This window comes from Crinia signifera, chromosome 3, assembly GCF_055691185.1.
Source record: "Crinia signifera chromosome 3, ASM5569118v1, whole genome shotgun sequence".
NCBI classification, from domain to species: Eukaryota; Metazoa; Chordata; class Amphibia; order Anura; family Myobatrachidae; genus Crinia; species Crinia signifera.
This window is the reverse complement of record NC_139219.1, coordinates 309,896,704-309,920,068: the sequence shown is the minus strand read 5'-3', so window position 1 is coordinate 309,920,068 and position 23,365 is coordinate 309,896,704. Positions and strand designations below refer to the sequence as shown.

Below are 23,365 nucleotides of genomic sequence, written 5' to 3'. Positions count from 1 at the left end.
TCAGTGATGCCACTGTCCCAATTATGCTCCTGCCCCAGTATCTTCACTGCCCTCCTGATGTTAATGTCATATTGACTTCACTGCCCCAGTGATGTAATTTACTCCACTGTCTCATTGATAGTACTGCCTCAATGTCTCAGTGATGCTACTGCCTTATTGGCTGTGCTGGCTCAGTGATGTAAGGACAGTACCTAGGACACGTGGGCATGCGTTTAGACTTGAGGAGAGAAGATTTCGTACCCTTAGAAGGAAAAATATTTTTACGCCTAGGACAATTAAATTATGGAACTCTCTTTGTAGAGAGGTGGTGTCGTCAGACACAATAGATACATTTAATACAAGGTTGGATAAACGTTAATTGGTTAAAAACATCCAGGGCACAATTAACAATCATACTTTGTCCAAAATTAAATCAAAATACACAATTTATATAGAGGGATATAACAAATAGAACATTCCCTCCTTTTTTCTGCTTAAACTGCTATGTATGTAAAAATGTAATTCCATTTGAACTAAAACTGGTCACTTAAACTTAATATATATTTACTGTTTGTTTTTATTATGACAGGTTCTTCAATGGTGACCTATGATCCAATGAACACATTAACCATGTCGTTAGAGAAATCATTCCGTCACACTCTACTAGACGCAAGCGTAAGATTCAATGAATTATACAACTTCAAAACCAGCCAGTGGTATAAAGGCTCCGGATCTTACCAGGCCAGGAGTATCCTAGGACTTGAACTATCTGGTGCTGCCTCTGCCAGGTCATCAATTAATAATAACATCTTGACAGTAGAGGGCGAGGGCTATGATCGGTTTACTTTAGCATCATTCTTTGCAAACCATGACTTAATGCTAGTGGCCACACTCAACACCGAAACCGGGCAGAAAAAATTAGAATCAAACTATAAGTTTGATTCATCTTTCTTGAAGGCAACAAACAAAATGTCAGGAATGTTCCTAACAGAGGCAACCACAATAACCTCAACCACTGACTTTCAAGATGGAGCACTCATTAACACCATGAGCTTAGATCATAGGAATGGAGAGTTGTCTCTAAAGTGTCATACTAATGGAAATTACAACAACTTAGTTGGACTGAATAAATTTGAGGTCATGATGTCAACCACAAGGGCTGCAATACGCTCAGAGTATCAGGCTACCTACAAGCGCAACAGGTTCTACACACTCCTGACTGGTTCTCTCAATACTGCTGGACTTGAATTGAATTCTGATATCACTTTCAATAACCAGGGAAGCAGAAGTGCACACAAGGGAACTCTGAAAATCAGCACAGAAGGCTTAACCACCAGTGCAACCACCAATGTCAACTACAGTCCTTTTGTGCTCGAGAGTGAGTTGAATGCTGCCATGGGAGTTTCTGGAGCAGCAATGAAAATAACGGCGAATACCCGATGCCGAGAGCATAATGCCAAGGTTGCCGTTGAAGGCAGAGCTTCCCTAAGTGAACTTTATTTGAATAGCGTGCATCATTTTGCTCTTTACAGCATGGACAGCACACACTTGTTGACCTTTAAGATTAATCCTGAAGGGCTGAAGTTTGCTAACAACTTAATGGGGTCCTTTGATACGATAAAATTGGAGACCAGCAATGATCTAAGCATTGCTGGAAACAATTTACAGCTTACCTCTAAATTTGAGAACTCCTTAAGCCCTGACAAATTCCACAAGCACAGATTTGACTTCCAGATGCAACCTTATACGATGACCGCTATTCTGAATAATGAACTCCAATATGGTGCACTTGAGTTAACCAACAGAGGTCAAGCACAGCTAGAAGCCTTTAAGATGAATCTCAATGGCAATGTAAGAGGTGCATTCAACAAAGATGAAATAAAGCATTCCTACGGCTTCACCATAGGTAACATGGAAGCCAATCTGAACACTGACACAGTGGCAAATATCCAAGGAACTGCCCACACTCATAGATTCACTGTTGAAATTGCTGGCCTCTCTGCTTCACTTACCAGCAACACAAACTCTGAATCAAAATCCATGCGCTTCACTAACAGGATTCGCTCAGTGGTAGAGCCATTTACAATCACCATTGACTCTCAGACCAATGGAGATGGAAGACTTATGATTTTTGGAGAGCACGCCGGACAGCTTTACAGCAAGTTCATCTTAAAAGCAGAGCCCCTATCATTTAATTTGGTTCATGACTACAGAGGATCCACTAGTCACTCCTTTGAAGCAGGCAATGTGCACGAAAGTCTTGTAGACTACAAGATTACTGTGTTGTTCACACCGGCAGAGCAGCTGAGTTCATGGAAGCTGAAGAGTCGTCTGAACAAAAACACATACAATCAAGATTTGAGCGCCTATAATAATGCCGAGGGCATTGGAGTTGAGGTTAGTGGGCAAACACTAGCAGACCTATCCATATTGGACAGAGAGGTCCGTCTTTCATTTGTAAGGTTTAACCCAATTGACTCTTTAAACCTAAGAGACCGTGTCAATAGTCCACAGGAGTTTGGTATTTCTGGATATATAAAGTATGACAAGAATAAAGACATGCATATCATTAGCTTACCGTTCATTGAAAACATGTCTTTGTATTTTGAGAAAATAAGATCAGCTTTACTTACCACACTGCAAGCTCTTCAGAATTCATTAAAAGACATAAATGTTGACCAATATGTACAAAGGTACAAGAGGGCTTTGGACACAGCCAACCAAAAATTAAATGATTACATTAACAATTTGGACATTGAAAGCAAAGTTAGTGTAGCAAGGGAAAGACTGGTTTCCCTAACTAAAGAGTTTAAAATCACAGCTGAGGAACTTCAAGCAGCAATTGAAGAGTATTTCAGATGGGTGGAATTGAATTTGCAGAACTACTTGAATGAAGTAAACAGATTTGTCAGAGAGAATTTTGACCTTGAAAAGCTTAAGAGGTCTGCTGAGAAGATAATTCAAACATGTATTGAAAAACTGAAAACCCTGGACAATGAATACAGAGTGCGTGAAAAAACCCTTGAAATGATCCAGAACATACAAGCGTTATTGGAGAAAATCAATGTTAATGAGTTGGGACAAAGCTTGTCTGCTTGGATTCAAAATGTTGATGACTTGTACCAGATCAAAGCTAACCTAAGAAGATTATTACAAGAAATACAGAATTATATCCAGAGAATTGATATTGACCAAATGTCACAAAATGTCAAGGAACTGCTTCAATCTATTGAGATAGCTAAGTACAGATCCATGATAAATAATGCCTTTCCATTTGAGAACACCAGATTTGTAATATTACAAGTAAAAAATGCTATCTTAACACAGATGGAGGAATTTGAAGTAAGTGAGAAAATAAATGCAGTCATTGACAAACTCCAAGATGTTGTGGCAACGTATGACATTGACAAAAAAATCGGAATACTCATAGAAAAGTTTGTTGAGTTTCTTAACCACCAGAGGGTCAGGGAGACAATTGTATCTGTAACAAATATGTTGAGTAGCATTGATATCAAACTGCATTACAAAAAAATACTTGCTTTTGTTGATGACCAAGTCAAGCAAGTGAGAGACTATGACTTTAAGAAGCTTATCGATGACGTTAATTATTATCTTGATATCATCGTACAAAAAATGAGGTCTTTTAATTATGAAAAGTTTGTAGATGACTTCAACAACTGGATAAGAGAGATGACTGAAGAAATAAATAAAAAGCTGAGGACACTGGAGCTTCCACAAAAGGCAGAAGCCTTAAGACAATATCTGAATAACATAAGATCGGTGGCTGCTGAGTATCTTCAACAAGTAAGAGACACAAGAATTGCTGCAGTCATGCAATGGTATGAGGATGTCATGTCCTCAACAGTATTAACTGAATGGAAGAAGAGGGCAATTGAACATCTTGAAGATGCCAGAGACAGAATATACTCCATGAACATTAAAGAGGAATGCCAGAAATATCTAAAACAGGTTAGCCAGGCTTACAGTAGGTTAGTGATGTTCATAACAGATCAATGGAGCTTCCTGGCTGCCAAGATTACCAGATTTGCAGAAGAAAACAATATTCAGGATTGGGCTGAGAAAGTTAAAGTCTTCGTAGAAGAAGGATTTGTTGTTCCAGAGATCAAATTGGGATATTTTAGTATTCCTGCTTATGAAGTAAGCATCCGGGCTCTCAGAGATGCAACATTCAGAACACCATCCTTCAATGTACCATTCACTGATTTGTGGGTCCAATCTATGGAAATCAATTTTAGGAAGATGAAAAATATTGACATTCCAACAAGATTTGTCACACCTGAATTCACTATCTTTAACACCTACAGGGTACCATCATACACTATTGATTTGAATGAAATCAAACTGAACATTGTAAGAATAATTGATCAAATTATTTCAAGTGACTACAAGTGGCCATCTCCAGATGTATTATTGAGAGATCTACAGATGAGCGACATGGGGCTTCCTGAATTTGCCATTCCAGAAATCTCTCTACCCAATATGCAGGTACCAGAGTATAAAATTCCAAAACTAAACTTGGAAAATTTCCAGTTTCCTGATATACAGATACCAGAATTTCAGCTCCCAAAAATTCCACATACTGTTTCGATTCCAGCATTTGGCAAATTTTCCAGCTCATTCAAAGTAACATCTCCCTTTTTCACAATGTTAACTGCAACTGAAGTCCGTAATGTCACAGTTTCTGAAGAAACACCAGAAATGGTTGCTTCCCTGACAGCAGAAGCAACATCAATGGTGGAGGCTTTGGCTTTTACCTTCAGAGCTGACAGTCGGATTTCTGCACCCTTGATGGAACAGTTAGTTCTTAAAGAAACTGTGTTGTTATCTAACAAACATGTTAAATTAGATCACTTTAGTGAAATTGCTTTCACATCAAGTTACATTCAGACGCAGGTCCAAACCAAGGCTAACTTCAAAACTGAGCGTAACTCAGCTGATTTAGAAAACTCAATTATCCTAAAAGTAGAGAATAGAATCACTGCCGATGTGAATACTAAATATTCTCACAGGTTGAATCTTCCACAATTTGATTTTTCAAATCAGCTTGACCTCCAAAATGATATTGATGCAACAGTGGACACTGGGCGCATTTCAGTCACTTCTTCTGGTAAAGGGAATTGGAATTGTGCTTCTCCTATCTTTTCAAATGATGGCACCCACCAAGCAGACCTCAAGTTTAACTTAAAAGGTGGCAGCATTGAACTTTCTGGAACCAACAAAATCATTGATACATATCTAAAACTGGATCAAAGCCTAAAATATAATTCAGTATTCCTAAATTCTTTAACTATTGAAGCTATGTCCAAAGCTGAGTCGCCTAGTATTGGTAACAGTATTGCTACCCTTACAGGCAGAGTCCAAGTTAATGAAATGAAGATGGTGCTCCAAGCCGCTCATAATGCAGAAATTTTTGGACGGGCCACCGGAATAATAAACAACAACGTTGAGTTTTTAATAAGACCCTTTGAAATAAAACTGGTCACTGCGAACAATGGGAATCTTAAAGTTCATTTGCCCCTAAAACTAACTGGCAAGATTGAATTCTTAAACAACTATGACTTTACGCTCGATCCCAATGTCCAGCAATTGTTATGGAAAGCTAATGGCCGGTTCAACCAGTACAAAGTGTCTCACACTATTTCACTGAGCAATAATGAAGAAAACATTGCTGCTGGTCTGACAACGAATGGGGAGGCTAACCTTGATTTCTTGGCAATCCCAGTTTCCATGCCAGAAATTCAGATTCCATACACATCAATAAAAACACCACAAATTAGAGATTTTTCTTTGTGGGAACGAAGCGGCCTGAAGAATTTGCTAACAACAACAAGACAAAATTTTGATCTGAACATAAAACTTCAATATCAGAAGAATAAAGACATGCATGCCATTAATTTACCACTAGAGGCAGTCTTTGATTCAATAAATACAAATATGAAGACCCTTAACCAGAAATTTGAAGTTGGGAGAGACAAGACATTGCACTTCTTGATAGACTCCTATAACCAAGCCAAAGTAAAGATTGATAAGTACGGAGTGGACAATCAAGTAAACAAAATACCAAGAACATTTAGGATCCCTGGTTATAAGGTACCATTTGTGAATATTGAAGTATCCTCTTTCTCTGCTGAGCTTCCAGCATTTGGCTATATAGTTCCAAAAGAGATCATAACCCCAAGCTTTGTAGTACCAGTGATTGGGTTCTCTATCCCAAGTTACAAATTAGTGCTACCTTCACCAGAACTGCCCGTACTACATGTTCCCAACAGCTTACGTAGGCTTTCTCTGCCCAAGATTAGACTGCCAAGTGGGCAGAAAAGTATTTTTATTCCAGCAATGGGTAACCTTACTTATGATTTCTTCTTTAAGTCAAATGTAATTTCACTCACAACAAGTGCTGGAATATACAATCAGTCTGATATCTCTGCAAGAGTAAGTGTAGCCTCCACCTCTGTCATAGATGCTCTTGCATTCAACATTGATGGCACGACTGGGCTTACTAGAAAGAGAGGGCTAAAACTAGCTACTGCACTGGCACTGAAAACTGCATTTGGTGAAGGCAAACATGAAAGTTCTATATCATTTGGAAAGAAAAATGTGGAAGCATCGGTAATCACAAACGCCAAAATGGATACCCAGATTTTGAAAAGCACATTTAGGCAAGAATTAACTGGGAACACAAAGACAAAACCTACTGTAGCTTCAAAAATGACCCTGACTTATGATTTAATTGCACCATATGGCAACACAGCTAAAGGACAACTGGATCACACATTGAATCTTGAAGGTCTTACATCCTACTTTTCACTAGAGACAAAAACAATTGGCGATCTAAGGGGAACCCTTCTGACACATCAGCCATTTTATGCCACATTTACCACTGACGCAAATACGTACCTAAATTCCAATAACCTTAGGTCATCTGTGAAGCTTGTGGCCAACTCTGCAGCAGATGGTTTAGGAAACATGGACTTCACAGAAAATCTGGCCATTGAAACATCTACCAGTCGCATATACACTGTTTGGGAACATAAGGGAGAAAATAATTTAAGATTGGATCCATTTTCTACATCAAGAGGACAGCAAACTGGTAAAGCAACTCTAGAACTGGCTCTTTGGAGTCTGCTGGCAGATCTTAAAGTTCAGGTTAACCAACCTAATTTCATTATTGAGTCCCTAGACCAAGACATTTCACTAAATGTTAAGGGTGAGAAACAAGAATTTATCATGAAAGGTAATGGTGCTATAGATTTACTTGTTTTGGCTCATAACATTAAACTATCCAACGACCAGACAGATGCAAGACTGGATGTTGGTGGATCAATGCAAGGCAAAGTTGACTTCCTGAAATTTATTATCCTTCCAGTTTATGAAAGAAGCCTGTGGGATATCTTGAAATTTGATGTTACAACACGCGCTGATCAAAAACAGTATCTAAACGCATCGACATCAGTAATATACACAAAAAATAACAATGGATTTTTCTACCCATTTCCATCTGAAAGCCTTGGAGATGGTTACTCATTGACGTTCCCAGGACTGACATTGCCAAAAGAAATGAATCTTCCATCTTCACTTCCAGAAATAAAATTTCCTGCAGCCTCCATCAATCTGGTATACTCTGCAGAAAGAGATTCTACCATACCCTTCGTTGAGTTATCTTCACCTCAATATCAAGTAACCATGTCCAAATATACCCTTCCCAAAAGCTTCTACAACTTGGATTTTAACAGCTTGTTCAACAAGATAGCCGACATTGACCTACCAACAATTGAAATCCCGCAACAGAGCGTTGTGATCCCTCCAGTTAAACTGAGACTGCCAGCAGGAATTTATATCCCAGCATTTGGTTCTTTATCTGGATCTGTCCAGTTTTCCACTCCAATCTACAATCTGACATGGACAAACAAGCTGGCAAACAATCCAGATGCTTTTGTTGGCTCCGTAGATGCTACCAGCAGTTCCACACTTCGATTTCTGGAGTTTGACCTAGATGGTGAGTTTCTCCTTATATTATGAAGGTATTATTTCTTTATTTCTCTGTAGTGTCAGTCCTCCCATACTCCATGTGTTCTCTACAATCATATGTGAGTTTTTTTTGTTTTCTTTTAACATGCCATGACATAGAGATTATGCCTCCAAATTAGGTGGCTTGCATGTTCCTGGTCATGGACCTGATTCTAAATTTTGAAGTAAGGAAAAAAAGCAAGTACCTTTCTGGATCAAACCATTTTGAAACACAAGGGGAGCAAATACATTTATATTTGTTCTGTGCCGGGTAAATACTGGCTGCATTTCCATGCAGCCCACAAATCTAAGCCAGCTTTATTTTTACACGTCAATGTAGAAAACAGTTTGGACAAACCCCAACCAAATGGAACTCTCTCTGCACATGTTACATCTGCCCCTCCTGCAGTGCATCAGGGGTTTTCCCCAGGTACATAGTAACTTGCTTTTATTTTGTTTTACTTCCAAATCAGAATCATGCCCTGTATGCGCAGGTCACTTTTTAGACAATTTTTTTAAATCTGGTTCTTCCAGATAAATTAAATGATTCCACTTTATTGGAGTACTTGGATATTAATTAGGCAGCTTATTGCATACAGTAATCTTAACGGATAGAAAAATACATAAGATCAATTTTACAGTAATGTTTATTGCGTACATTACATGAAAGGAACACTATTATTAACTTTACATATTGCGGTTTGTTATTCAAAACAGGCTTGCCTTTTCTGGTAGTAATCGGAGTATTTAGATATATCGGTAATATTTGTTTTGTTATTTTATTACCCCTTTGAGTGTCAAGTGAATTTATCAAAATAGGTGTGAAAATTGGCAAGCAAACATTGTTATTCAACATAATGACCCGTAATGTTTACCGTAAATAGAAAATATAATCTTTTTTTTTTTTACACATTGTTTATTTGAATTTATATAACAATGATGATTGTCGCTGGCATTTTTAGAGGATATCATGAACATCTCTTAAAGAGATGTTGGCATTTAAAGGGTTAATGTAAGTTTTTAGTTTTGACAAAACAAAAGTAATTATAGGGACCTCAATTTTTATTTATTTATTTCTCATTTGAATTTGTAAATGATCTTAATATTAATTGAAGTATATATAACTATGGCCCTTATTCTGATCGGTGCGGCCGGATCGGAATATGCGGCCAGGACCGTGCGTCCGAAACCCCTCCTTCCATACGGATCGCCAACTCCGTCCGTACGCGGTAAGAAGCTGGCCGAAAGGACCGCACGTGTTTTTTTCACGGAATACGCCTCCTCCATCTCAGGGAACCTCCCCAAACATTCGATGGTCGCAGACCATCGAATGCAGGACCGAGTGGTCCACCAGCTCCCGCAACCTCAGACCACACGGACATTTTTCCGTGCCAAAGCAGGGATCTGGGCGGGCAGCTGACATCCGGCGATGTCATATGTCCGCCCCCTACACGTGCGTCACGGCCGCATTACCATACGTACGCCCAGCGTTTGCATGGGAACGCCCATGAAACGCGGGGCGTATGCATATGGTAATGAGCCCAAATAGCCCTTCACGCCCCTCTCCACCCCCTGTTCGGAGTGTTCACATTTCATGCGGGATTTGGCCGTACGCCCCGCTCGCACATGCGCAGAGACGCCTCTGCACATGCGCAGACACAAAACATCGGCGGCACGAACGCACGCGGATATTACCGCACCAACCAGAATAAGGGCCTATATGTGTGTGTGTGTGTGTGTGTGATTTTGGTGACCAGGAAATGAAACAACATACAATCTAAGAATATTCTTATTGGTAATATTTGATTTTGAACTTCACTTATAATATTTTTTTCTTACTTTATTTCCAGCTTCCGTCGGCAGCTTATTAAATGGAAGAGATCTGGTTGTATTAGGACAGGGTAGCCTTTCACATGTTGACCTGAGTGCAAATTGGAAGCACGAGACTACTTTTTCCGGCCTAAGGTAACATGAATTGCTTATTTCATTTTCAATAAAAATATAATATATCTAAAGGTACTCATACACTAGTAAGACATGGCCCTTTTTTACATGATTTCAACCTAACAGGTCGATAAATAATGTGAAAAGTGCCATATCTTATGTGATTTACCGCCGATTCCGAGGTGTGGTCCGGTGCGCATTAAACCTGGAGCTCATCATGGCTGCTCAAGGATTTGTTAGATACTGCAGCCATGACTTGGATCGCATATGATACTTTGACCACATACGATATAACGTATGCCATCCTAGCTGCCGGAAAGCCTGCTTGCGATACCTCGGCGTAGTGTATGGGGGCCTTAATAAAGAATACATACAAAACTTAAATACACCAGTTACAACCCCATTTCTATTCTAAATATGTAAAATCCCAGTTTGAACATACAACTCAACATATGTTTGAATAATGTAGCTTCTAAATGTCTTGTTCACTTTGTTAGGATGCCAAACCACAAAGTAGAATTAGGAATTATAAGTCCAACATTCACGGATGTCCAGATGTCATGTAAACACGATAGCAATGGGTTTTCCTCCTCTGTGTCATCTCCATCTACTGGAACGCTCGGCCTTCTGGTTGAAAAAGATGCCAAGACTATCAAAATGAAAGTGTACAGCCGCTCTCTTGTGAGTATTTCATGTCGTAATGTTTTTTAGTTCCCTGCATTGTAGATCAGAGATGATGGCGTAATAACCTTTTATTTTATGAAAGAGACATTGGGGCAGTGCACAACATAAATGGGACAGACCACTTTGATTATTATATTACGGGTAATTAACATAGTATTACATGATCTATATCAATATTGACTGATGCATGCTGTCAATCATTATGTTAAAGGTCGACCAGCGTATATGGGCGGTATTCAATTCCGGATTCCGACTGTCGGAATGTCCAAACTTTTTCTCCCAGCTCAACTGAAACTCGACAGACAGAATTCAATGTTCAATGTTCATGGCCGTGAATTCGACAATCTGTGTGGCTGTTTCCGACAAAACAGATTCGACTTGTTTTAAAGTCGGATCTGTTTTGACGGAAACTGCCTTCAATGATGTCGGAAATGGCAGCATTGAATAGGTGGTTGACGCGATTTCTCCCGGCAGAAATAGCAGCCGAGATTGAATAACCCCCTGAATGTCATGAATATAATGCCATAATATTAGCTCCATGCACAATGCATCCAAATAGTTTTTTTCTGTTACCTTTTGTAATACCCTACTTATTACCCTATGAAACTATGTAACACTTTCAACACATAGCTGGTGCTTCTTACTATCGCCTTTTAAAAACTGTAGTGTTATACAGTGCTGTTGGCTTGTGGTGACCTGGGGGGTGCAATGCCCAGTACTTGAACCTTAGTGTTAGACACCCACCAGATGATTTTGTTATTTTGCAGTTTATTATAATTGGTACTTATGTAGTATCTGGGCTGCCGATTTCTAAATCGGGTACATCGCATCGCATCGCATGCGACCATCGGATGCGATGCGATGCGATGACCCGATTTTTCCATAGGAATCAATGTTAAAATGGACTGAGTCCATTTTAACATGGAATTCAATGGTAAAAAGGGGTCCTTTTCATACCCCTACTATCCAAGTGGGCATGGAGTTGGATATAAACCTGTGGCGAGCGTAGCGAGCCACCGAGCCCGAAGCGTGGCGAGCATAGCGAGCCCCGCGAGGGGACACAGAATACCGTCCCCTCGCGGGGCTCGCTTCGCTCGCCACGCTTCGGGCTCGGTGGCTCGCTACGCTCGCCACAGGTTTATATCCAACTCCATGCCCACTTGGATAGTAGGGGTATGAAAAGGACCCCTTTTTCCCATTGAATTCCATGTTAAAATGGACTCAGTCCATTTTAACATTGATTCCTATGGAAAAATCGGGTCATCGCATCCGATGGTCGCATGCGATGCGATGCGATATCGCATCGCATCGCATCGCATCTGATTGTATGCCTTAACTTAAGGCATACAATCAAAAAATCGGCAGCCCAGATACTACATAAGTACCTTATAATTATTCTGATAAGTAGTACTTAGGGCTTAATTCAGCCTTGAGCTCAAAACTATTTTTTTCTCAAATGGACAAAGCCATGTTGCACTGCAGGTGAGGCAAATGTAACATTTGCAGAGAGAGTTAGATTTGCGGGCATTTATTTCGATACTGTCATTTGATTTCAGTTTAAACCCACCCCGCCCAAATCTAGCTCTCTCTGCACATGTTGCTTTTGCCCGATGTGCTAATGCGGTCAATTTTTATCAATTTTTATCATTAGATAGGTTTTTGTTAAAAAAGTCATAAACCTGACGCAAAGGTATCTTGAAATTAGAAGTTATGTCAGCGTTTCATTTTATTTGTAGTATCTAATAAAAAATGTTTACTCTTTCTTCAGGCATCACCTGGGAAGGACACATTAATTCTGAAAAATGAGATATCACTCAAAACTCCAGAAAGACTTCAGAACAAACTTAACTGGCGTGAAGATGCTGCCCAGGATGTGCTCAACGGCTTGAAGGAAAGACTACCTAAGATGTCAGACGCTATCTACAACAGTGTCAACAAATACCACCGGGAGCACTTAGGAATGGACATGAAAGAAGCTAACCTAAAGATGAAAGAACTTTTACATAGCGGGGTGTCATCATCTTACAGATCTGCTTCAGATCAGATTGACCAGATGAAATATCAGCTGCAGTCAGCAGCCAGGGGTGCCAGCAGAAATTATGCAGATGTTTTCAATAAAGCACAACAGTGGTACCAGGACCCTGCAGATATGTCCTTTGTCCTGAGTGATGGAGAAATGGCAGCCAAGTTTTATGACAAATTCATTACTGCAATCAGAGGATACCACGTTGCAGTGAGAGAGGTGATTGATGCAGCTATTACATTTCTGAAGAGCACTCGCTTTCAGTTGCCAAGCCACACGAGGAGTTACACAGGCGATGAGCTGTTTGCCATGTTCATTAAATCTACAACAACCATTTTTGATGAAAGTATCAAGCAGATCCAACAGGTACTTGATTCCATCTTCCAGTCTTTGAATAATGCTAACTTCAGAGTCCCTGGTACAAACACAAACATTGAAGGCAGACAAGTAATCCTGACCATCAAAGATATTTTGAAAGAGATCCAGCAGATTGTCAACAAGTTGTTTAATGATGTCCAAAACCTTAGCCTGGAAAAATATCTCCAGCAGCTGAAGACCCTGACTCAGGAGGTCTCACAGAAAATGGAAAAACTGATTGAAGCTTTGAAGTCAAGAAACTATCAGGATATGAAGGCTCAAGCTCAGCAAATGTACAGCGACGCTGTAAACTCCAATTATGCCCAATATCTTAGTGAACATGCTGACAGGTTTAAAAAGAGCGCTGACCAGCTGCTTAAATTTTACCGGACCATATCCGAAGAACTTTCAGAGAAATTAAAGCAGTTACTCGTTTATGTCAAAGCCTTGCGGGAAGAATACTTAGACCCGAACATTGTTGGATGGTCTGTGAAATATTATGAAATTGAAGAGAAAGTCCTTGAACTGTTCAAGATCATTATTGATGCTTTGAAGGAACTGCCTTCAAAGTATGGAATAAATGTCTCAGAACATGCAGACAATATGAATAAACTTTTGAAGGAGTACTATGAGCAAGCCCAAGTTTTAGCAACCAATGTAGAAGGTCGAGGATTGGCGCAAGTAAGGAAGATCTCTTTGAAAATAGATGAAAAAGTTAACGATTGGTCAAATGCCGCCAAGACAGCAGCTTTGGAACACTCACAGCTTGTAAATGCAAAACTCCATGAAGTCTATGTACAACTTCTCAGTTCTTATGACAAATTCTTTGTTGAAGTCAACAATTTGATTGATCAGATCATCGAAAAGTACAACTCGCTTGTAGAATACATCACTCAATTGTTGCAAAATGTTCAAAACTCTGCCAGTGAAGAAATTAAGACATACATATCAACACGCAAGGGAGAACTTAAAGTTGACGTCCCACATCCCTTTGACTGGAATTCCTTTGACGAAGTTCCCCAAGTAAGAAGTGACATCATAGCTAAGAGGGTGGAAATTGCACGCTCCATGGTACTTGACAGTATTGACAAAGGTTCTAAGAAATGGGAAGAAATACAAAGTTTTGTTGAGAAACACCTTGAAGATGGAAAACTTAGTGCACAACAAATTATTGACAACATCCGACACTGGAAAAAAAATTGAGCAGACATTATGTACTGTAGTAGCAGAGAATAAGGTTTTTACACTGTTTTTAAAATGACAGCAATCAGTATATATTAGGTTTTAAAGCTATTATTGTTTCTTGGAAATGAAAAAGAAAGAAAACGGGAAAAAAAATTGTCTTTATTTCCTTGAAGTTAACTAATAAACTTTGTTTGTTATAAGCTGGCATTTATTTTAACTAATTTCTCTACTTCTTTTCATTATATAGAATCAACATTAAAATATATCATCAGCTTTGACTTCAATTGCTTTTCTTTAAAGTGTCTACATATGGCTACTTTTTTGGCTTACTGGGACATTGAATATGTATATCGTTAAAATATGTAGAGTAGGTTCCTCCTTGAAAGAAGGGAATTTAAATTATCCAAGAGATTTTTCTTTTAAATTTTTTCTTTAAAAAAAAACAAAAAACTATTTTCTATAATAATTTGGCCACTTGGGGTCACTGTTCCGTAGGTACAGTATCTGGACCTAAAATGAAATTCTTTTTCGTCAAGCAATTAGTATGGCAGCTTCATTTCATGTTTATAAATGCATATTGGATATAAGACAGACTTATCCCCACTTATAAAACATTCTTAAAACATAAACCCTACGTCTAAATAATATATTTTCCCATGAACAACTGGTTAGAAATGATTTGCATTGAAGTGGATAAAAACATTCAAAGCTGTTTAAATTACAGTAGGTTTAAAATCTATCAGCGCTATACTTGACTCGTCTTCTTATGTAAAGCGGTGATAGGCACATCATGCAAACTGATACACAATGGGTGTGGTATAGAAGATCAATCATAATTTCACCGACATTCATTATGTTGAGCTCATATTGTTGACATGAATTATTTTGACAGGGCCAAAAGGTTAACATGATCAAAAAGTTTACAAAAATTTGTTTCGGGGGTGGCTTCATCTTTTTCTATTTTCATCAATTTTGACCACAATTATTGCAAACCTTTAACCTTGCCTTCTCTTCAGGCAGGTTAATATTGCAAATCGTAGTCCACATGGATGGTTGATCAAGCAAAAGTGGAAAAATATGTAAAACCCCCCAAAAAGTGTGTCGACCATATGTGTGTGTTGACCATTGTTTACCTTTTGTACCTGTCAACCTTAAGCACTGTTTATATTTTGATCCTGTTGGCATTTTGACCATACAGTGTCAACCTACTGTCTGGTAACTATCTATACACTGGAACCCTTATACACCTGGAACCACAATGGGAAACCCTACAAAAGTGCCTCGTATTTCTCTTAATCAAGTAGTAATAAGTTAAAATTGAACATTAAGGAGACATCTGTTTCTAAATAAGTGATGCAAGTTATAAGAAACAAATATGAGAGCTTTGCTTCAAGAAGAAGGAGGCTCCGACTGAAGGCTTGGAGGGCTGCCGGTTGCCCATCACTGATGTCTCAGTACAATCCCAAGTTTTAAATCAATGCACATGGTCACACCCTTAAAGTTGTCACTTCCTCAGGCTGCCACTGATTGTGCTTGCACCATATAAAAGATACTAATTCTGCGACTACATCATGAAATGTATTAACCTTTGTAATATATCCATAATAACTTTAAAAATCAATGACTAGCATACATGAAACATGGCGGCATTGTGACCAAAATTCTGTGTGACATTTTACAACATGCTACCTCCCCTGAAACTCCTAAGCCAAATAAAAAAATATAATGAATTGTGTGTAAATGGGGCAAAATGAATTAGCCATGGGTTGGTACAGAATTGCTCAATACCGGTTTAAAACCCACAGGTTTAAATGTTTAGCTGCTTTAAGTTAATTTTGGTTAGCCCAGATGCGCAATGCATGTGTGACATCCTCGTCTTGCTGTGTCTATCTGAATTCCAAGGAAAAGTGGTGCATGCTTCATGATGGTATGCCACACAAACCTAACCATAGAAAAAAGGGGGGAAGGCGGCTCATGCACCCCCGCACCAAATCTTTGAGAGACACCAGTTAAACTGGGTCAAGGGGCGTAGCGCAGTATCAGGAGGGAGGGAGGGAGATAATACCTTTTCTGGGCTGCTCCACCTCCACTTTTCCCATTGTACTTACCCATTGTACTTATCCACCTACCTCCACCTACCTGCAGAGCCCTCCACCCCCCCTGCACCCAGCTTCAGCCCCTCCAGTATACTGCTATTTATTTCTCCCGTTTCATATATTTCTCACCTCTTCCCACTCCCACCTTTGTTCTGCCCATTGTCAGATCTACTTTGTCCTCCCATCCCTGACCTCACCCCATTTGAAAATGTACATTGATCCATAGGATTGCATTGTTGTGTATGCTTCTGGGAATGGGTGGCATGTAGGCACAGCTAAACTGATGGCATCTGCATCTGTAGATAAATGATAGATAGATAGATAGATAGATAGATAGATAGATATGTCTGTCATTAGGTAGCTGGTGTGGCTTGTAGGTCAGGAGCTCCTGAGGTGGTGACAGTCAGCTATTCGGAGGCGCCAAAATGAAATCATATCTTACCCCCAATCAAACAGTTTGTGGCACCACGGATACTAACCCACGAGCACTGAACCTGCGGCAAACATAATTGTCCCCTACATATCTCAGTTAAGGACACAAATGTAAATCAGATTTCAGTCCTTTTTAGGACTGGTTGTGGCAGTACGGATGGTGTAATGGTTAGCATTACTGCCTTACAGCGCTGAGGTCATGGGTTGGACTCCTACCATGGCTCTTCCTGTGCGGAGCTTGTATATTCTCCCCGTGCTTGCGTGAGTTTCTTCCGGGTGCTCCGGTTTCCTCCCACAATCCAAAACAATACTTGTATAGTTGGCTCCCAAAAAAAATTAACCCTAGAATGTCTGTGTGTGCGTGTATATGTGGTAGGGAATATAGATTGTAAGCTTCAAAAGCATATGTGTGTGCTAAACTGTTAAGAAATATTACATAAAGAGTATGCGTGTCTAATCACTGTCATTTCTGCATTACACGAAGAAAGCAATTACAGTATCCTGCCAAAATCTTTTGACACCAGTTGGTCAGGTTTGGAGACCTACTGTGCAGTAGCAGAGTCTGAAATGAGCGCGACTCTACTGAGACATATAATGTTTCTGCAGGTTAAAGTATATCTCATTGCAAAACAAGGCATTATGTTGACTTTTCTCTCTATTTAAACAAACTTGAGATTCAATCAAGAAACAGTTGTCTTTAATCATCCGTTAATGTCACTTTTTATGATACACTAGGACCACCTCAATAGAATACAGCTTCGGCAGTAAGGTCACACCGGATGCCCTGGAGAACAATATAAAGGAGGACATTGTGTTCTCGATTTTTATGACCGTTCTTGCTTTTAAAAAGTTGAATTTTGGCAGAATAAGATAATATGATAAACTAGAAGATAAACCTCAAGCTTGTTCTTGGACACGGCATAGGAAATGTATTTAGCAAAAGAAAAGAAAAAGTATGCAAGTATGTATGTATATATATATATATATATATATATATATATATATAAGTAAATTATCACTCATATTTGCCTGAGGTACAAGCCCAGTGTTGCCACCATGGGCAAATTATATCCTCAATGAAGATTTATTTTTTTACAGTATACTGTAATAAGCTAATGATTCGGCCAATGACTCGCCTTTCTCAAGACAGACCGCCACCACAGTACGGGACAAGCAAGCAAGAACAGGAAGTGATGTCAGTTCCTGTAGTACAGTCAACACACCATAATAGCTTTTGTAAACTCCAAATTGCCAAACAATGAGTTCCAATGGTTATCCAACCCATTCAACTCTATAAGGGAACCTAGTGTGAGCTCAAAAACTAGAACTTTTTAACACACTGACATCACTTCCTGTATCTGTAGTTGCTCATGAGGCTTAGATCAGTTTGCCCAGGGCTAGTTTTTACGTAACTGCTTGACAACTAGTGGGGTTTGATTATCCTGTATAATGGAAGAGGGAAACTATTCCGTACTTGTGTATTATAGCGGCGCCCATCGCATCGCATACCATAAGGCATGCGATGGTATGCGATGCGACGCGATATCGCCAGTGGTGTAACTAGCTTTTGGGCGCCCCCCCGCCGTTAAAGGGAGGGCGCCCACCCACGCACCCCGCCACACCAACCTACGCCCACCCGCCCCGCCGCACCAACCCTCGCCCGCCCCGCCGCACCAACCCTCGCCCGCCCCGCCACACCAACCCCCGCCTTGCCGCCCATGCAATCCCCCCCATCCCCCGCAGTCTTACCTACACTCAGTACGCGCTGGTCCCGGCTCCCTTCTTCTGCTATGAGGACCACCACAAAATGTCCGCCCCCATGCAGCAGACAGTTTCAGAGAACTGTCTGCTAAATGGGGGCGGACATTTTGTGGTGGTCCTCATAGCAGAAGAAGGGAGTCGGGACCAGCGCGTACTGAAGACACTGACAGGTTAGTAAAGACTGCAGGGGATGGCGGCGGGGTGTAACTTTAGCACTGCAGCCCCCGGCGCCTGCACATGCACAGCGCCCCCCCCCCCCCCCCCCCGCGCGGTCGCGGGGGCTACAGTGCTATAGTTACGCCCCTGGATATCGCGCAATATTGTACAATGTCATACAATTTTAAAATTGTATGACATTGTGTATGGCATACAATGCCATACAATGCGATGCGATGCAATTAAAAATTGTATAAGCACCCTAATGGTGTGAAATGCACCCCCACGCCACCCCTTCCCAACTATAAACGTGAACCCGAAGCGTGGCGAGCACAGCGAGCCCGCGAGGGGCGGCGGTACGCGTCCTCCGACCTTTCATACCCCCACTATCCACGTCAGCGTGGAGTTGCGAATAGAAAGTGTGGCGAGCGCAGTGAGCCACCGAGCCCGAAGCGTGGCGAGCGCAGCGAGCCCCACGAGGGGACGCGGATACCTTCACAGGTATCGGCGTACCCTCGCGGGCTTCACAGGTATCCGCGTCCCCTCGCGGGGCTCGCTGCGCTCGCCACGCTTCAGGCTCGGTGGCTCGCTGCGCTCGCCACACTTTCTATTCTCAACTCCACGCCAACTTGGATAGTGGGGGTATGAAAAGGTCGGAGGACGCGCACCGCCGCCCCTCGTGGGCTCGCTGCGCTCACCACGCTTCGGGTTCACGTTTATAGTGGGGGGGTGGCGTGGGGGTGCATTTAACATTGTAAGCACCCATTTGGGTGCTTAAAAGCACCCTTTATTGTGCTTATACAATGTTTCATCGCATAGGGGGCAAAAATCGAGTCGCATCGCATGCTATCGGGTGCATGGCATGCGATGCGATAAAAACATCGCGCGATGTACATCGGGGGCGCCGCTATAATACACAAGTACCAACTATTCTATTGGGCACGTGCAAATCACCAGAAAATAGCCACAGCAGCCATTTTATCAGTGACTTTTGCCACTGCACCGCCGGACCAGCGGTGAGTATAATTAAATGGGTGCAGTGTGTGTGGTGTGGGCCCCTCTGGTCCCATGTAAACCGCACACCTTGCACCCATTATAGATATGGCAGTGTGTACGCACACAACATTGTCATTTACAAGAAGGCAATAAGGTCACTGTGTCTTAAGCTGGCGTTCTTTGGAAGTTGCAATGAGTGCTCAATGCCAAAGAACAAGTTACATTATTCATTCTAGCTGTGGCACATCCTGCAATGTTCCATTAAGCAGTTATGTTTGTTGAAAAATAAAACTTGTTTTCCTGTTACTTAGCAATGCGAAAACAACTGTATACAAACTATACGTGTGAATGGTTTTATTATTAGCTGACTCACTATCCAGAACGTGCAAGCGCTCTATGTGACAATAGTATAATGCTTCTCCAGACCTTAGCTTATTTTCAGTATTGATGTTCAAAAAGATACTGTAAAAGCATTTAAAGGGACACTTTCAATTCGCTGTGATGGTGTATACTAGAGTTGCTGAGTAACAGCAGGGCGAGAGGTGGAACTAGCGAGAGCTGGGCCCAGGTGCCAAGATATGATTTGGTGATGGAATGTGGGCTCCCTTCACAGCAGCAGGCAGACACACACACACACAATCTGTCACATGCTGTGCTCCCATAAGCGCACTGTGACCCACATTCATGCACTGTGACCCCATACACACAGTGACCCCATACACATACTGTACATACATTGTGTATATAGCTGGATTCTGCGCCAGTCAGAAGACGGTCCTGCGCCTCTGCTTTTGCCTCCTCTTCCCCTGCTGCTACATAGCCCTGGAGTTCCCCTGCAGCTGCAGTCATTTAACATGATCCCATCCTTGAAGCCATCGGGAGAAGTGTTTAAGCGCTGGCAGCAGCATGGTCCCGTTCTCGGCTCCGGCAGGAGTAGGGTCCCCTGTCTTCTTTCCCCTAGCCAGGGCAGTCAAAAAATCATGTCAAGCCCCAGCAGGAGCATTAAAAGAAGAGGATGGTCTGGACCGACTGGACGGCCTCCTATTAGGGCCCGCAGCCAGAAACAACAGGAGAGGGTGCACTGGCCCTTGTGCCCCCTTAAGATTTCAGAAACTTGGCAAAACTCTTTTCCAGCACTGGTCCTTTGATAACTTGAGAGAAGGTCTATAATAAGGGTGTTCAAACCGGTCCAAGTTTTCCAAATCACCTACTGTAGCTTGTGCATAGTTGTAGTCATTACTAACTGTCACATTCCCCAGATCACCTAGCTGGTGCAGCTGTAGTCATTACTAACTGTCACATTCCCCAGATCACCTAGCTGGTGCACAGCTGTAGTCATTACTAACTGTCACATTGTCATACATGCTGCATTCATTCCTACTATAGATCCACAGGTTGCCTAAGAAACATGAACTGTTGGTAGATCTTGAGGACAGGTTTTGGCCACCCCTGTTCTACAGTACTGTATATTGACCAAAAGCAACCAGTTTTGCTGGAGAATGAATGAATAAATAGAGCCATTTGGTAGTCATTTTTGGGGATTGCCATTAAGTCTGGTTGTACTCAGGATTGTCCACTTTTTGGCTGCCCTCTCCTGGAGAGGGCAACCAGTCAGTGAGGCAGGGGGGAAGGGGCAGCTGATGGGGCGGGAAACGGGGCGGGCAAGATCGGGCGGTCGGTGGATCATCTGGGGTGGAGGCGTGGTCAGCACAATTGCTTCCTCATGGCCATGCCCTCCAGCCCTGCAATGCCTTTGGGGGGCGGGCAGCTGACATCACTGCCCGCCCACTTCCTACAGAGCATCCACGCATATATAAGTGACTTGAGAGCCACTTTTACATGCGTGCGCAATCACTATCATTCGATGGTCGTCGACCATCGAATGATGTGGGAGGATCCCCCAAGGCTGCGAATGGATGTTACTGTGTGTACCCAGGATAGGAAAAAGGGTGACAGACAGGTGGTGTGTGTATTAGGGGGTAGAGGGTGCCGTGTTGGTATGGGAGTGCAGGTGGTGTGTGTATTAGGGGGTAGAGGGTGCCTTGTTGGTATGGGAGTGTTAGAGGGTAGCAAGTGGCAGGCTGTACATCACGTGTATGTAAGGACATTTTTTCTAGGGCCTTTAAATTCCCAATCCTTCCATTACACCACAGAAGGGGTACCGTAGGTATGCAGAGTGCAGAGGCAGGTATACTGATAGGAGCAGTAAGGGGAGTAGGTGAAAATAAATAAATAAAGAATAAAGATAAAAATAAAGTAAAATTAAAAATAATAAAAAAATAAAAATAAAATAAATAAATATAAATATGGAAATAAAAATAAATATAAAATAAAAATAAAAATAATAAAATAAAATAAAAACAAATAGACGCGACCAACTGAATGTTTACACTCTTTTTTGGAGTTTGTAGAAGCAGTCCAGTAGTATGGAGAGAGCTAGGCTGGCTTACCCTGCACTAATTACGTACTGCCGCAATACGCAGGCTGAGTACCTTTCTGGCGGGGTTCCGGAGTTTCTTTTACAAGTGATGTCACCTGCCGGCTTTTACCTTGCGCTTGCAGCGGCACTGGCGGGGGGCTTGCTCTTTGTCTCCGTCTGGGGGGCTTCCTGGTTCATCCAACGCGTTTCACACAACGGTGCTTTTTCAAGGATGTTTGTAGCTTCATTTTTTCTTCTTTATATAGGACAATCTTTATTGATAAAAACGGAAGTCTAAAAACGGAAGTTAAGAATAACCAGCGGAAACCTCATGGTCTTCTTGGGCTCTTGTTTAGCTGTTGGCTGGTATTTGGTCTTTGGTTTTTTTTTAAAAAACAATGCAAAAATAAAATAAAAAATATATAAAATAAATCATAAAAATAGGCAAAAATAAAAGTAAAAATAAAAATAAAAATATCAAATCAAGAAATGAAAAATAATGAAAAAAAGTCAAAACAAAAATAAATGAATATAAAAATAAATAAAAATAAATAAAATAGAAAACAAAACAAAAACAAACAATAAAATACTAAGATGAGCTGTGAAATAGAAATAGAGGAGAAGGAATTTACCCAATTGAGGTGATGGGGGGAGGTTGGGACAGGGATTCAGAGGAATGCTTTGAGCTCGATGTCAATGTTCAGGCCTTTTGGTATCAGAGTATCTAGTGTGTAAATCCACTTAGTCTCGATTTGTTTCAAATTGGACACTGTGTCTCCTCCTCTCCAATGGGGTTCCACATGTTGGATGCCCATAAAGGTGAGGCCTTTGGGGTCTTTGTTATGTTTCTCAGAGAAATGTGCTGATACACTGTGAGTTTGCAATCCTCTTTTGATGTTATAGAGGTGTTCAGCGATCTGTACTTTGATTTTTCTTTTTGTTTGCCCAACATATTGGTAACCGCATGGACATTCAAGAAGGTATATTGCTCCTTCTGTTTCACAAGACATGTTTTCTTTTACTTGGAATGTTTTTTTGTTTTGTTTGGATGAGAATGTTTTTGTTGGTTTTGTTCCGGTTTTTTGATTTCTACATCCTTTGCATTTTGTGCAGTGAAAGAATCCATTATTTGTTTTCTTGATTTTAGGTTCTTGTAGAGGTAAAAAACTTTTGGTCAGTTTTTGTCTCAGATTCGTGGCTTTCCGGTAGATTATTTTTGGTTTTGGCGGAAGTATTTGTTTTAGATCTTCGTCCAGTAGCAGTACATGCCAATGTTTATTTAAGATTTCTTCTATTTGTTCATGA

The 23,365-nt window shown here is 41.0% G+C and overlaps 1 protein-coding gene across 1 annotated transcript in view; it reads left to right on the top strand.

Annotated features, from left to right (window-relative positions):
* The window catches only part of APOB (apolipoprotein B), a 38,968-nt gene extending 24,490 nt beyond the window's left edge, over window positions 1-14,478 (top strand). Inside the window, exons 26-29 of the mRNA XM_083178610.1 lie at window positions 569-7,996; window positions 9,858-9,972; window positions 10,449-10,632; window positions 12,404-14,478. Of these exons, the coding sequence (XP_083034736.1) occupies window positions 569-7,996; window positions 9,858-9,972; window positions 10,449-10,632; window positions 12,404-14,218 (9,542 nt within the window). The 3' untranslated portion in view covers window positions 14,219-14,478. The remainder of the gene's footprint in view (window positions 1-568; window positions 7,997-9,857; window positions 9,973-10,448; window positions 10,633-12,403) is intronic.
* Window positions 14,479-23,365: the final 8,887 nt, after the last annotated feature.